Genomic DNA, 15,611 nt, shown 5'->3' with positions numbered 1-15,611 from the left:
TTCGCGTCAGCCTGATCGATGAGTGGCGAGAGTATTCTCAGGAGAGCAGTTTCACATGTTTTAAACGAAACTGCAACTTGTTCCCTGAGGTAGACGTGACGCATGTTCGAGAAACGAAGTTTCACGCTACGCGGTTCGGAAAATAATTTATTTTGGACAAAACCTCGTACAGGAAATGTGGTTTGTTGTTCCAGCCATTTTTCTTGTGCGCAACATTTTCTTGCAATATTTGGGATGCAATTAATGGTTTGTGGTCTATGCATTTCAGTCGTTGTGATTTGTACAAACACACCATCAAACTATATACATAAAGAATTTGTAGAACTGCCATACGAGAGTTGCCACCAAACGTAACAACGAGCAAAGCAAATACGTGCTGCAGAATTGGCAAGGAGGAAAAAGAAACAAAATAATCACATTTTAAATATGTTGCTTGACTCCAAACAACTCAACAGCACAGAACCCAATGTCTTACACTTCTGTTGATGGAGCTTCGGTGTCGCACGTATTGTAAGATCCACATTCTTTACATTTTCCTCCAAAAATGTGAAACTTTACTTCGGAGACCTGAAATATTAATTAGGTTTTGTACCTTAATTTTTAGTTGGTACTTCGTCATAATTATAATTTGTTTAAAGTTTAATATACAACTTTTACTTTGTGGCAGTCTTTACACAGAATCCATCGCTTCAGGTTTTCGTATTCTTCTGGCATGGGAGTCTGTTCAACTTCAGCATCAATCTAAAATGCACAAAATATCATCTTAAGACAGTAAAGTATGTAACGCAAAACCTTGCCATTTTCCATTGTTCTTCCATTGATACAGTTGAAGTACCACATACTGGGCAGCGAAAATCTCCAGATTTTAATAAACTTTTATAACAAGATGAATGCAAAACATGCCCACAAGTTGGGACATGGCAAGGAATGGTTGAAGTGTGCAAATATTCAAGGCAAATTGGACAGTTTCGTTTGGTGTTTCCTTCAATGCATCTGTGCAATAAATTTACAATTTCATGGTTGTATCTTAAAACTGCATAGTTCAGTAAACAGCTTTTGTTCTTACACATGATTGTTCATTAGTGTTTTTGACAAGCAATATCCACATGTGACACAATGTGTAAAGTTTTCTTTGCCACCAACTCTACAAATACCACACATATGACAATGAAACTGATTTTTGTCCTTGTCATCGTAAAGTCTGCATGTTGCACAGAAATATTGACCAAACTTGATGTTGCATGATTCACACCTTGTCACAAAATATTCTGTTACAAGCATAATATAATACAGTCTAGGTATTACACTTTTTATTGTTAGTTAGTATGTTAAAATACAAAGAAATGACTAAATTTAGCCAAGGCCTATATGCTGTGCATTTTGTTGTACAATTTTTGCAATGTAAGAAAATGCTAAATAAGTTTGCCACACCTTTACCAGATATAACACATACCTTTCCGACACACTTTGCAATGAGCCACACAAACTGCAAACAATTTTGCTCACTGCATGTCTATCCAATTTATGGGAAGTTATTTCTTCATCATGGCATAGTCTGCACGAAAATGTTTTATGACAGCATGGGCTGATAAACTTGCATAGTCGCTGATAATGTTTGCAACCATACGCTGTTCTATCTACATTTTCAGGACTTACATCCATAGTTTTCCAGCAACAGTAGAATGATGCAAAACTTATCAAAATCGATGACAAAATATTTAAACGCACATAACTTCGTCGTTTTGATGTAGTCCTTTATTTCTTTTGCAAAAAATATTTTGATTCCTTTCTGAAAACTGTGAACACAAGTATTTTTTAATGTATTATGATTACAGTTGCTGAGCGGAACTTTTTATAGTCAATCTTTCGAAAAGCTCTTTAAAAGATGTTTTATTTTTTACAGAAAAATATATTTCGCTCTGAAAAGGGCATCATCAGTTTCTGCAAAGTGTACAAACAACATAACATAACAGGTGCCTCTAAAAAATCATTGTAGGTATCGTAGGCATTGGTTCACCGATCAAATCATGTTTATTTTGCGAAAAAAAAGCAACTACGCAAAGAATAATATAAAAGGAAATGAAATGGCATGGGCACCGATAAAACCACAAAGGTTATCGAGTCAGGCGCCCATGTAAAGGTGATTTCCTCACGGAGAATCACCGTCTGTCGTAGGATCGCAGCCAGTCGCACTGGGAGGTGATGGGTTGCGACAAGCTGCATGTGACGAAAGGTGGCCACCCGGCCGTGCTGGCCAAAGCAAAACCCATCGAAACGCAAACGCCAACTCCGGTTGAGGTTATTGTGTTGTCATCAGTATTATAATTACATTTATAACTGTAAACTTAGGATAGTTTCTTACCGTTCACTACAACAGCACGTGCGATTGATCATCAACAAGACCTACAATGATGCGACAACACAACTTGCAACTGATTCCAACCACTTCTGAATTGCATCATTTTCGGACAGTCTTTGGGACACTATTTTCCAAAGGAAACGTTCAAATCGCGTTGACGGTTTCGTTCTGATGGTTTTTTTGCTTTGACCAAAGCGGCCGCGGCCGCGGCTGCGTACTTTCCTGTGCAATTGATGGCTGCGATCCGATGCTGATTCGCCGCGAGGAAACCACCTTAAACATCGACCTAAAAAAAGGGTTTTGTAAAAGTTTTTAAATAAATATTCACGAAATCAAACAATAGAGCAACCACGTTTTATGTTTCACAAGCATGGAAACGTACGTTCTTCCGGATTTAAATCTAACATCGGACAAAACGTTTTTTTTTAACATTAGATAGTATTGTTTGTTGCAAATACGTACTTATTACCAGGAAGTCGAACAGGAACTGTACCCGAACCTTTAAACCGGTTTGAGCGGTTTTTGAAAAGGTGAAATTGCCCAGCTCCCATTTCCTGTTCCGCGACTGGCCAATCAGACATCGACTCGCTTTCCGACATTGGTTTGTAAACAACAAAGGGCGTAGTTTGTGCACTGTCCGCCAATGTAATAAGCGGCGTACACTATCACACGTTACAGTCTTGCTCTTACTACTAAATTTATTGATGCTAGGAAAAAGTGATGTTTTCTTGCCACATACAATTAAATTATATAAGTTTACATGCCACATACAATTAATGGATTATTCAAACATGCAATTTGTGCACAGTTCTTTTAACAAGGAATCTGACAACACTACGCAAAATTTACGACAGTTTAGGCGTTAATTTAAAAGATGCAATAACTTTAAAGGGGCAAAAAGGCAATAATTACGATTGCAGATTAAAAGGTATTTAACTTTTGTGTTCAGTTCACATCAGGATAACCACTTGTAGGATTGTATAGTACAGATGATAAACGCAGTTAGTGTTCAAAACGTCTACTCTAGTTAGCATGATTAATAGCATATTAGCTTGAGTTTTTCAATTCCAAGTAATTACTGGGTTGTATTAGTAAATCATTCGAATACTCACAATAAAAATATGTCAATTTCCGATATATATGCCGATATATGCTCCACCGCAGTCCTTACACGGAATGTAATAAACAACGCCTTTGGGTTGGGCCGTATCCTTCTCGATAGGGTGTGACACCAACCTGCTGCCCAGTGTTCTAAGTGGCTTTGTGTATACCGTTATACCATAGTCTAACATCATACGCCTTAGCGTGTCTGTTAAAACAGGAACATATATGGCAAAACGATCGTGCCGGCATATATCGGTGAAACCGGAAGAGCGTTGCAGACGCGGTTGAAAGAGCATCGCCGCGACGTTGCAACGAAGAATAGCCAGAGGACAGCACTGCTGGCGAAACACGCTGCCACACTCGGCCACCGAATTAACTTCGACGAGTTCCGAGTACTAGAGATGGAGGAGGACCACACAAAACATCTATTCCTGGAGACGCTCCACATTCACAAGAACAACCATTGCGTGAATGACAAGGAGCAATGTGTGTATTTGCCAGCGGTTTTTGTAAGTGTTAGGCTCCGCTACACATCTGGTCACGTGACGACACAAGCAGTGCCAATGTCATCTATTCCCTTTTTTCTTATGTTTTTTTACGTTTTTTCTTGCGTTTTAGTGTTTATGCGCTTGATGCAATATGTTGACATAATCCTGAGGAAGTCTCGCCGGATTGCAGACGAAACGTCGGTTTCAAATAAATAACTTCAGAAACTTAAGTGCCAGAAGAACGATTTTGGTGAATTAGTATGCCTGGCAGCAAAAATAGCAGTATAAACCTTTTTCTAAAACATGTTTCGCAGTTCACAAAAATAAAACATCTTTGTCCTTCGAAAAATGCTAAAACAGTAAAGTGGCACTGACTCCGTATGACGAGCGGTTCGACTCCCTGGTTTTACATGTTAACTACACTGTTCCGGATTAAACAAATCGTGAAACGAATTGCGCAAACCCCCATACAAATTCCTTTTTCGCTTACCAGTTGTGGTATGCTACACGTGTCACACTGTCAAATTATAAAACAGAAAAATTAAAATGGCAGGAAAGTTGTACACGTTTCCAAACAATTTTCAAGCTCAAAAAATTCAGATTGCTGCGGCTTTCAGTGGTAAGAACCTGGAGTTGCCTGTTTTTGTCGTTGGAGAAACAAACAAATCTGCAGATTTCCTCAAGAAGTTTCCTTTGGGGAAGGTACCAGCCTATGAGGGAAATGGTGTGAACCTTTTTGAGCCCAATGCCATTGCCTACTATGTCGGAAGTGAAGAGCTTCGAGGGGGTGAAAAGGAATCCGAGGTTTTGCAATGGATTGGAGTGGCTGACAACGAAATTCTCCCAGCCGCTTGCACATGGGTTTATCCAACCTTAGGAATAATGCAATACAACAAAGGCGCCACAGACAAAGCCAAGGAAGATATTAAAAAGGTAATGGAAATGCTCAACAACCACCTACTGACCCGCACATTTATGGTTGGTGAAAGAATTACCCAAGCTGATATCTCACTTGCGTGTACGTTGGTGATGTTGTATGTTGGAGTGTTTGAACCAGCATTTAGGGCCCCATTCCCCAATGTTAACCGCTGGTTTACCACCTTGGTACATCAACCGGAATTTAAATCTGTTTTGGGTAATGTAGAGTTCTGCACGAAGATGGCACAATTTGATGCCAAAAAGTACAACGAAATTAGTGGCAAAGCTAACAAAAAGGAGCAAAAGCCAAAAGACAAACCCAAGGCCAAAGAAGAAAAAAAGCCAAAGAAAGCAGAAGAGCCAGAGAAGGCTCCGCCAGCAGAACCTGCTAAGAAAGTTGACCCATGGGCAGACTGCCCAAAGCCTTCTTTTGATATGGATGCATGGAAGAAATGCTATTCCAACAACAAACCTCCAATTCCTTTTGACTACTTCATTGAAAAATTTCCAAAGGAAGATTACTCTGTTTGGCACTGCAAATACCTGTATAATGATGAATTATCTGTGAAGTTCATGTGCATGAATCTCATTGGTGGCTTTTTGCAGCGTTTGGAAAAACTTCGTAAAAATGCCTTCGGAGTGATGCTGCTGTTACAAGACAAAGAGAACCCCAGACAGTTAACTATGGAAGGTGTGTGGGTTTGGCTAGGACATGAACTTGCATTTAAACGCAGCTCTGATTGGCAAACTGACTATGAGATCTTCTCCTGGGATAAGCTGGACTATGACCAGGAAAGCACTAAGGAAACCATCAAGAAATTTTGGGCCTGGGAAGGAGATTTTGGCAACTATAAAGTTGCAGACGGCGATGATTACAAATAAAGGACTGCTGCCAATACCACAAATCATTCAAGTTTCATTTTGCAACTGTTAATGTTCCAATTTAAATTATGTTAAATACTTTGGAAGGTAGAAATATATGTGGTTTTTGATAGTTTATTCGTTAATCAAATTAAATATTGGTAACAGAAAAGTTTTGTGTGTGTTAAAGGTTGTAGGAAGTAGCAAAGTATCAGTAGTTACACTAAGAATGCAGCCAGGTGGCCCAGGGTGGAATGATCCACCAAAACTGACATATCAAGTACATTCAGAAACGAAATCCCGGAGAAACTTGCTGAACAAAAGGGTTGCTTATTTAGGAAGTGCATCGAAGGATCAATCCACACACACAAGCAGCATCTTAGACCCCAACAAACCACCACCTATTACTATGCAAGCAGACCATAAAACCACTGCAGAAATAATGCCTGTCAAAAAGGCAGAAATGCCCAATTTTTTTGTTCCTGGTACTGGCTCATCTGAGCAGAGTGTCGATATTAACACCAAAGAGACAACCCCATCCCCCATGAAAGAGTTAAAATGTGACCAGGAATTTGATGTAATGTCTCACTTGAACTCACTTCTGGACAATTTTAAGGTGGACAAACAAGCTGAACAACTTGAAAGATGGATAAGCAAAAAATATCTATTTTAGGATGTCTTCAGAAGTGATGTACAAAAGCGAGTTGATATATTGGAAAAAATGTTGCAAGAAGGTGAGCTCTCCGATAATGTGATAAAACAAATGAAGGAGCTTGTATTTAGTTTATGCAACCACAAGTTTCAAAAAGCATGGGATATTCATGTGCAGCTGACATGTGATCATATTACAGAGGTATTTTCATATTATTGTGGTTTTGAATTAAGATCACCTACTTTAAACTTGTGGTTTGTAGGTTGGCCCGTGGATGCCAGGGATTAAACGACTTATAACCGTTTTGCAGGAAGATGGTTGAATGATTTGCACTTGTATTTTATGTACATATGAAATGCTTTATAGCTTGTTTTGAAAATAAAATTGAGCATATACTACCTTGTTTGAAAGTTTTGTGCTGGGCAGTCGTAACTCTTCCACAATTGTACACAGCTGATAGAAATGTATTTTTGCACTTGACATCACTCAACAATAAATAGCAAAAAAATGTGCGTTATCCTGTTATTCCACATGGTTCAGAAAATAAAAACATACAAAATTGGTCAGAAGGAACAAAACTGTTACATGATACCCACTGTCTAGGTATATGTAGACTTTCATACAAGCAAGCGGTCTTCTAAAATTGTGGTAGATGTTGCAATGCAAATAGACTTGGTACCTCAAGGTACGATAAGATGAAAAGTGCTGCATAAAGCAAAGGCTTGAAGAAATGCTGACTGTGCATAGGAAAGTGTACCTCAGCAATGTTACTGTCATTATTTGAAGTTATTCGCATTCAAAAAGTACAGCAATCCAAAACGATACATTACATACGACCACTGATGAAAAAACACAAGCTGGTGTAACAATGATACAATTCCCATTGTAAGTGCTGATTTACTACTAAAACCTGAAAACAAGTAGATTGAGTTGGGTTTAGTTTCCAGCATCATACATGCCCTCTGGAACAACAGAAGCATTTACAGTATCTGTGAGATCATGAAATGTAAGATAGAGTGATTCAAAGGAAGGGCGATTATCTGGTTCCAAATCCCAAGTCTTTAACATCAGACTGTAAACTTCATGAGGGCAGTTCTGTGGCCTTTCCAGTCTATGGCCAAGTGCCACTTTTTCCACTACCTCTGTGTTACTTAATCCTCGATATGGTGATTTTCCGCCTGTTGGGAAAAAAAAACAGCGCTGCAGATTTTGCATCACTTTTGAAGTAGCTTTCATAATAGAACTAAATATGTAATATGCAACCAGTGGCGGATCTAGAAAAAATATGAGGGGGGTGTTCGGTTTCGGTACCTAATTAATGAAGCCGTTAGATGCGGTTACAATTTTTTTTCGGACATTTATCATGCTGTAATTTTTTGTCCAAATCTCGGTGGAAACCAGTTTAGTTGTTGAACACGTTGCCTATATTACGCATGTTGAAAACAACTGTTAGCGCTCGCAAATGTGCAAAGAGGAATATAAGGCCACCGCATGCAACATAGTTTTTATTTGTATGTTTTCTTGATAACATAGGCCCACATTTAATTCCTTTTAGATAACACGTATATTTAAACCTTTCCTTTAAAGTCGTGGTAGCAAAACTACGGCGCAAGCACTACCGCAAAAACTTACATCGAGTGTTCCGCAGTGTTCCGCAATTGCGAAAGCCAGGAAGCCACCGTTTATTTGACGATTCGCGCCAACACTGGCGTTCGTATTTTGCAATGCTCCATTAATTAGCCTTAGTTTACAGCGGAAAATTGGGAAATTCCCAAAAAAATTTCGACCCTCCGCTCTATAAACAAATATGTAATGGTCTAGGTCTAGTACGTGGTCTTGCATCATCAAATACACATCGATGTTTTAGCAGTAGATAATCTGCGAAATATTTAAAAAAAACAGACGAAATAGAAAATACTCGTTTAGCTACATTTATTTTGGTGCAATTTTGTCAAACAATTACAACTCTTACAGAGTATGGCTTCTGTGTAGAAATTGTAGCATAAATGAATAAACTTATAAGGCCGCGCTTTCGAAAACAGTATTGTTGACGAGTTATTGACCACCGGCACAATAAACGATTGTTTCATAAGAGTCATCGCCGCGTGAATGCAGCGCGCGCGACCGAGAAACAAAGAAACAGCGAGGACGAACACTTGACCGTAGTGTTCGTTTCTGCGTAACGGGGAATTATTCGCACTTTCACACCCCACAAAAAAATGTGCCAAAATGCTGAGGGGGGTGTTCTGACACCTAAACACCCCCCCAGATTCGCCACTGTATGCAACCACCCACACCGATGAGATCTTATGGGTTGAAACAGTGTGCACTGTCTGCAGCTCACAAACAAAACTGTCTCAAAAGAATGTAGGTTACAACAGGACCAGAACTTCAAGGATTATTTGGAAGTTATCTTGCTTGGCATTGTTTATATTATTGTTGTGGTTTAAAAAAATGTGGACAGAGGAGGAAAGTTTCAATACGTCCGTGGTAAAAACTGCATGACACCAACCTGTAAACAGCTCCCACATCAGTACACCAAAGGCCCATACGTCAGATTTAGAACTAAATTTAGTGTAATTCAGAACTTCTGGTGCAGCCCACTTAATAGGAAACTTGCTGCCCATGGAACTCATGTACTCATCATCCAACACAAACCTGTGCAAGAAGAACAGTCAAAATTTTCTAGTAACTTTTGTTGCATTGGCATTGGTGGTTTGTAAAAAAGTTTTATTCTGCTCAGTGAAAACCCAAAACAGTCCAGTTAGAAGTAGTTATGATATACACAGATCTTAAACAAATTTAAGTACTAAATTTTAATAAAAAAAAAAATTTAAGACTACTGAAACCTTGACAAGCCAAAGTCTGCCACTTTGATGACCAAATTTTTTCCCACAAGACAGTTTCGAGCAGCCAGGTCCCTGTGTATTGTGTTGATACTCTCCAGATATTTCATCGCATCACAAACCTAACAATATCATTTGTCAACATCATTCAAAGTATTAGGATGTGGTTCTTAACCATTGGGCACAATTTGAAAGGCTTTGGATATGAGTGTTAATTTAACACTAAATATCTCCAATTTAAGACTAGTTAATAGACCACATAACAATAAAACAATCCATAAATATGTTTTTTATTTGAGATATATATAGGTTATATGAATAGAAAGTTCTTAGAACCACTGCTTTAAGTGTCCGTATTTAAAAATGTGCTCAGTCGAAAGTTTCACAGCTTGTTTGTTCCAGGAAGTATAAGCACACAGATTGAAACTTACCAAGACATCAGAGCGTGATTAATATCCAAGAGTTAGGAAAAGTTGTATAAATGTATCAAGGGGAAAAAATTACATTTGCTTGGGTGGTTGCCAACATCAGTCGACACATACTGTGTGTGAAATTACAGTTGATTTAGACTGGAACACAAAATCACATACTAAACTGGTGTTGTTCAAAATATGCCTTGATGAAGCAATCACTTTCACATTTGTCACAATGTTAAACAATGGCCTGTCTAGAGGCACAGACTTGTAACGTCTCACATTGCCAACTGGTAATTTTCATTTTGTCAGTGTTTGTGTATCAATTGTGTCTGTGGGTCTAGTACTTTACCTGGAAACACATGTCAAGCAACGTTTCAGGGTGATTCTGCAGGTAATGATTCTTCCTGATAAAGTCAAGCAGACAACCCTCCTCCATGAATTCAGTGACAATGCAGATTGGTCTTTGTTTTGTGACTACGCCATACAACTTCACCAAATTCGGGTGATCCAGTTTCCTGGGCAAGATTTAAAACGTAAAACACACTGTCAAAATAAACACTGCAACAATTAAACAAAAAGTATCTACCTTAATGAGAAAATATAAAATACCGGGTGGACATGATTTGAAAAATGTAATAACTTTGAATAAAACCATATTTTTTGCTTATTGTTATTATTACAAGGATATTCCTTTAATTAACCCTTGGAAAGATTTTTTTACACACACATGTATTCGACAAATACAAATTAAGGAAGCAGATGGGTATAATGTGGCCCCTCCCTGAACCTACTTCAGCTCGTAGCAACGAAAAATACAAGATTCAGTTTACAGAAACGACTAAATTACGTCATGAATTCTGCTTCCTCAATAAACTGATCTTCCTCCATTGTTCCCTCTTTCATTATCTTCAGGGCCACATCTATCTTGCCTCGGTACTTTCCAAGTCGCACAACACCGAATTGGCCTTTAATTGCAAAAACTGTGTTAGTAGAAGAAGTTGCTTTTACAAAATAAATTTGTTTGCCGATACATATAAATTTTCCCTTTGTGGCAATTTGTTTTCAAATAAATGTAAAAAATATTTGTGTATTTTGCATTTAGTTAAATATATGTTGATAGTAAATGTGATTGTAAACTTCCAACACCACTAAACCACTTACCACTTCCCAGTTCTTTGTCAAAAGTCAGTTCAGTGACATCAATTTCCCACCTCGAGTCACTGAACAGGTGCGTAATGGGTTTCTCAGTTCGTTGAAAGGCCTGTGGTGCCTGCCGTAGTCTTGTAACCAAGCCTAAAAATCATTTACATACAGTTAAGATCCTACAAGCAAAACATACTAATTGGCATACTCCCATCAAGTAAGAAACTCACCTCCAGCATTGTATTTATGATAATTGATGAGGGACATAATATCAGGGTGAGCATGCTTTTCGGAAAGGTAGTAATGGCCTTGTTGGTTTTTTCGAATATGGTAATGCTTAAGGATTGGTTGGCCATTAACCCTAAAAAACAAGTGTCACCATCATGGTCACATTTGAGTACATTGAATTGATTTGCTTTCACAAAGTACATGCAAAACAGTAGCGGGATTTATGTGTTTAACGTTTGTTTTCAGTGTCAGTAATTAAAGAACACAATTGCACCACAATAGGTGTTTCAACAATTTGTTAATCGGTTGATTAACCAACCAAAAAAATGCTTTCCACAAAAAATACAGTTGTTCTTCGCTCCCATTGAAGCTCTCATAGTGCAGACAACAACCTAAAGTGCAACATGCCAAACCTATTTTGGAGGATTTAATTTAAAACAATATCTGCATTACGGAGTTAAATAACAGTACTTAAAGGGATAATTGGATATCTAAAGTTTCACGTGTGGAAAGAAGTTACAGTACATGTACATGTTTGAATACAAATTACACAACTGTTGCTAAGGTATTAGTTTCACTTTTTAAAGCAAACAACTTCAGCCAAGGCATCTGACCCAATGCTAAACAAACAGTCTTCAGTTTTCCCACAGAAGCCCAAAACCCACTACCGTACTTACATTCCGCCCTTCGAAACAACTGATAGTGTGTAGATAACTGATGGCTGTGAGGAGTTCCTAATAATGAAACTTCCTTCTTTGCCATCTTGCTTCAGAAGCATCTCAGCTCGTTGTCGAGACAAATCCTTCTGAAACCAACTGTGAAGCAAAGATATCTGTTTCATTTCCCTGCTAATCCGTGTTTGGACCAGATGTCTCTTTATATTGTGGGTTTAATTGTGAAGTAAGTGGCTTTGGAAAAGGGCTGATTTCAGGGAGAAAACCATAATATTGCAATACAAGTGCACTTCCATCAATACATTACAGCTTACTCTTGCATTTCCAATCCATCCCCCCTTTGCTCCTTGCAGTAGTTCGCGGGGACATAACCTTCCTCCCTGTTCTGATTACGTACTCTCCACCAGTGGGGTCGACTTGTGTCCAGCACAGTATATGATTCACCTGCTTTCAGATGTATATCGCCTGGTTCCTGTGGCTGTAACACACATAAATCAATTCAATAAACTGGGGTTGGTGATTTTTTGAATTGTAACTTAAAAATATATATTTTATAGTTCAAATTTTAAGTGAGGAATGTCAATGGCTGTTTTTATCTGCACCAAGTTACCAACTAAGCTTTCGAACTGCACGGACTGGATATGCAATGATTTACATACATACAAGTTTGTGTGGTTTGTCCACAGCATGTAGTGGTCAGTGATAACAACTGTTTTTTTGTTATCTATTTTATACATTATTTCTCATAATCCCTATATTTAGGTATTTAAAATGGGAATGATCTGATACATTTTGAGGAAGGAGCAGGATTTATTTTCTCGATTTTTTGGGGCTTGCTAGATGAGTTTAACAATTATCTACACAGATAGCAGATATATGTTAAGATTTGTAGTGTTGCAGAATAGTATATGAAGTCAATGTCTAACCTCAAAATCATATATTGCAGTAACAATCTTGGAACCAGGCAAGTCAGTTGTTGGTGGAGGTGGGGGTGAAGCACTATGTTGAACCATGTTCGCTTTATGCAAAAGATTTTGGTTTAGCTGACAATAAAAATAAATACACTTAACAAGCAATCAAAGCAATTAGCAAAGCGGAAGCAAAAACAAACAGGAATGGCAACATATTTGGAAGTGTGGGATGTTCTTTTTTTATTGTCAAAGACTGCCACAGTCAGTGCAATGAGTAATTACATGTTACTTCCTGTGAGTTTACTGTGCAGACATGGCTTATGGGGCATGTAAGCTTCATTTTACTGGTCATGTTAATGATGCATATACTTCTCCATTTATATATTTATTTCAGGCATTTTGGTAATTTAAGATTTCTGGAACAAAGTTTTCATTACAACTTGTCAAAACAATTTGGACATATTTATACAACTTGGACTTTAGTTTATATTTATTATTCTGTCAAAAAAATGATTGCCCAGAAAATGGCATGTTTACACACTTATAATGTTACAAAATTGATCAGAAAACTATTCAAAATTATCAAATACTGATAAAGAAAAAAACATTTCTTTCTTACAGCAATGATTGACAAAAATTAGAAAATAATAATTATCATGCCATTCCGCTTCATGCAAAACTTAATTAGCAACCAAGGAACTGCATTCTACCAGTCTTGAAAATCTACCTTGTTGGTGAAATGCAGGCTCATAACTTTTTGCTGCAGCAATTTGAAATCCTGAGGCCTGACTTCTAGGATACTGGGTGTTGGCACCATAAGATTTAACTTCTGGTTCGTTATTAAATTTGGCCGCATCACCTGAGTGATAACCACCCTGGCTTGTGTAAGATTTCTTTAAAACATTTGCAATCCCCATTGGTTCTTGAGGGCTGCTTGCTTGCACATTTGTCCTTGGCCATTGAGAATTTCCACTGGATTTATTGGGTGGAATCAAGGCAAAAGGCTTGGGTGCTGTTGGTGGAGCTGGTGCAGCAGATGGCTTATTCCAGGTATTGTTTAACCTGTTGTTTGGCCGTGGGGTAACAGGTGGTGGAGTGTCATTGTTAGACTGCATATTCCATTGTTTACCAGAAGGGTAAGGTGGCAACTTTGGGCCAAGTGTTGCGACAGGCGCTGAATCAAAAGTGTTCCTCCTTTGCCCAAAATTGCCAAATGAAGGTGGCATCATTTGTGCTCCTTTAGGTAAAGTATTCACATGTGTTTCATGTTAGTTTTTTTCATGAAATGCAAACCACAAAGCAAGATTCACCTTTCAACCGAGTATGGTTAAAAGCTATGTATATAAATTTACAAAAACGCGTGCAAGTTGGCTGAAATACACACCTGAAAATTGTGAGGCAAATTCATCACCCAAGTGACTAGAATCTTGGTAGGCTTGACACCCCTGTGTATTCCGATCAGTTTTCTGACAACACTGCCATTTTCCATTGCTGAATATTTTCGGGTGATGCATATGTTTAATGACGACTCCTTGATTCATGCATGCTAATGGAATATTTGAGAAACTTTAAAAGTTGTAAATAAGTTATTACTTAAGCAAAGTATATACTTTATATTCCTCAAGTAAAGATAAAATAAGTAATACAGTCTACAACAGTGCTTCCCAACCAGTGGGTCGCGACCCATTGGTGGGTTGCGAAGCTATTTCAGGTGGGTCGCCAAGCATTTCTCAATGTTACAGTTTTCTATTAGATCACGAAAATTGCATGTGTATACATTGTTTCTTTCAATAAATTGTTTTTCATTTCAGTCATATCTCATTGTGGGTCTTAAAATAAAACTTGCATTAAAAGTGGGTCGCGAACTGAAAAAGGTTGGGAAGCACTAGTCTACAACATCTATTGTTACCTTGTCTAATTGCTGTTATCCATTCATCTCTCTCACGGCGTATTTTTGGGCAGCAGTACAAGTAACAGTCATTGTAGCATATCTAAAACAAGTTTTTACTAAATTATGTATATAAATATAATAAACAGTGTGATAAATAAAATATCAATCAATTTCACTCTTTAAACATGACAGAGGTCAAATAATTTACCTGAGTAAGCATTGATTATGTTAAATGAACAAAATTTAATGGGACTGTGGATTGTGATGTTCAAACAGTTCAAAAAGTCATCACAATTTTTATCTTCCAAGCAACGCATATAGCAGTCACAAACCTGAAAAGTGTTGGTTCCTTGTAAGTTACTGTCATTAATATTTCCAACGAAGTTTATGTTGTTTATGCTGAGACTTCCTTTTATTTTCCCTCGTTGCTAAATGCAAATGAAAACAAGATTTTTTTAGTTTATTATATAAGTGCTCTTTCCTCAGTGTAACATACTAACCTCAATGGAGCCTTCATAGTAAGACAACTTCATTGGGGTTAAAACAAAAACTCTCTCCTTGTAGTTTGTTGGGCCAATGCTTTTCTTCTGTTGCGCACGTTTTGTCATCATGCCTACTTTCAGTTCTTGTTCCCCCATTCTGCAGTTTTTTTATATCCAGTTTGTTGTCAAATCCAATTATTTTGTTCTTCTGTTTGCCTTTCCCACAGAAGTGTTGTTACATGATAAAACTAGACAGACCAATGAGATCAATTGGTTCTTCCTGGTTTTGTATTTACATAGTCGACAATCTTGTTATGTTTCACAGTGCTGTGAGTTTAAGTAAACAATACAACGTGCTTACTTAAGAGTCTATACGGAAAGGTGACACATGTGAAAAATACACTTTCTGATTTACTTAAAAGGAACATTGTTGCATTTCTGACACAAATTGTATTATTAGTTACTCTAAAGAACCAGCTTTATTTTCACCAATATGCTTAATCACAATGTTACCATTACGTTGCTACCAACTTCGGCCTCAGTTATGCCCAAATCAATAAAGTTGAGTCAGTGATCACACAATAAACTGATGCAAGGCTAGTAAAAATACAATCTGTAGTCAATACGTTTAGCTTTAG

At 37.8% G+C, this 15,611-nt stretch overlaps 4 protein-coding genes across 4 annotated transcripts; 2 read left to right on the top strand and 2 right to left on the bottom strand.

Moving 5' to 3' along the window:
• Positions 1 to 133: 133 nt before the first annotated feature.
• LOC145910419 (RING finger and CHY zinc finger domain-containing protein 1-like) lies at positions 134 to 1,731 on the bottom strand. The gene is made up of 5 exons (XM_082997540.1): positions 1,454 to 1,731; positions 1,067 to 1,252; positions 798 to 993; positions 658 to 741; positions 134 to 567 (listed from the first exon to the last, which is right to left on the bottom strand). Exons 1-5 carry the CDS (start codon positions 1,660 to 1,662, stop codon positions 472 to 474), a joined length of 771 nt encoding a protein of 256 aa, XP_082853666.1. The 5' UTR covers positions 1,663 to 1,731; the 3' UTR covers positions 134 to 471.
• A 2,691-nt stretch (positions 1,732 to 4,422) lies between these two features.
• On the top strand, positions 4,423 to 5,896 carry LOC145910978 (elongation factor 1-gamma-like). Its single transcript, XM_082998207.1, has one exon. The coding sequence runs from the start codon at positions 4,498 to 4,500 to the stop codon at positions 5,749 to 5,751; it is 1,254 nt and encodes a 417-aa protein (XP_082854333.1). The 5' UTR covers positions 4,423 to 4,497; the 3' UTR covers positions 5,752 to 5,896.
• Positions 5,849 to 6,766, top strand: LOC145910979 (steroid receptor RNA activator 1-like). Its single transcript, XM_082998208.1, has 3 exons — positions 5,849 to 6,346; positions 6,404 to 6,583; positions 6,645 to 6,766. The coding sequence occupies exons 1-3, from the start codon at positions 5,849 to 5,851 to the stop codon at positions 6,702 to 6,704; spliced, it is 738 nt and encodes a 245-aa protein (XP_082854334.1). The 3' UTR covers positions 6,705 to 6,766.
• Positions 6,767 to 6,839: 73 nt separating this feature from the next.
• Positions 6,840 to 15,375, bottom strand: LOC145910370 (tyrosine-protein kinase TXK-like). The gene is made up of 15 exons (XM_082997468.1): positions 14,992 to 15,375; positions 14,824 to 14,919; positions 14,510 to 14,591; positions 13,985 to 14,146; positions 13,328 to 13,837; positions 12,616 to 12,707; positions 12,004 to 12,167; positions 11,693 to 11,830; positions 11,018 to 11,148; positions 10,806 to 10,937; positions 10,492 to 10,609; positions 9,994 to 10,159; positions 9,232 to 9,350; positions 8,895 to 9,040; positions 6,840 to 7,560 (listed from the first exon to the last, which is right to left on the bottom strand). Exons 1-15 carry the CDS (start codon positions 15,127 to 15,129, stop codon positions 7,319 to 7,321), a joined length of 2,436 nt encoding a protein of 811 aa, XP_082853594.1. The 5' UTR covers positions 15,130 to 15,375; the 3' UTR covers positions 6,840 to 7,318.
• Between the last annotated feature and the right edge of the window lie 236 nt (positions 15,376 to 15,611).

The sequence above is a fragment of the Ascidia mentula genome, chromosome 8 (assembly GCF_947561715.1).
Source record: "Ascidia mentula chromosome 8, kaAscMent1.1, whole genome shotgun sequence".
Lineage (NCBI taxonomy): Eukaryota > Metazoa > Chordata > Ascidiacea > Phlebobranchia > Ascidiidae > Ascidia > Ascidia mentula.
Note: the sequence above shows the minus strand (reverse complement) of the source record. Positions and strands in the feature narration are given on the sequence as shown.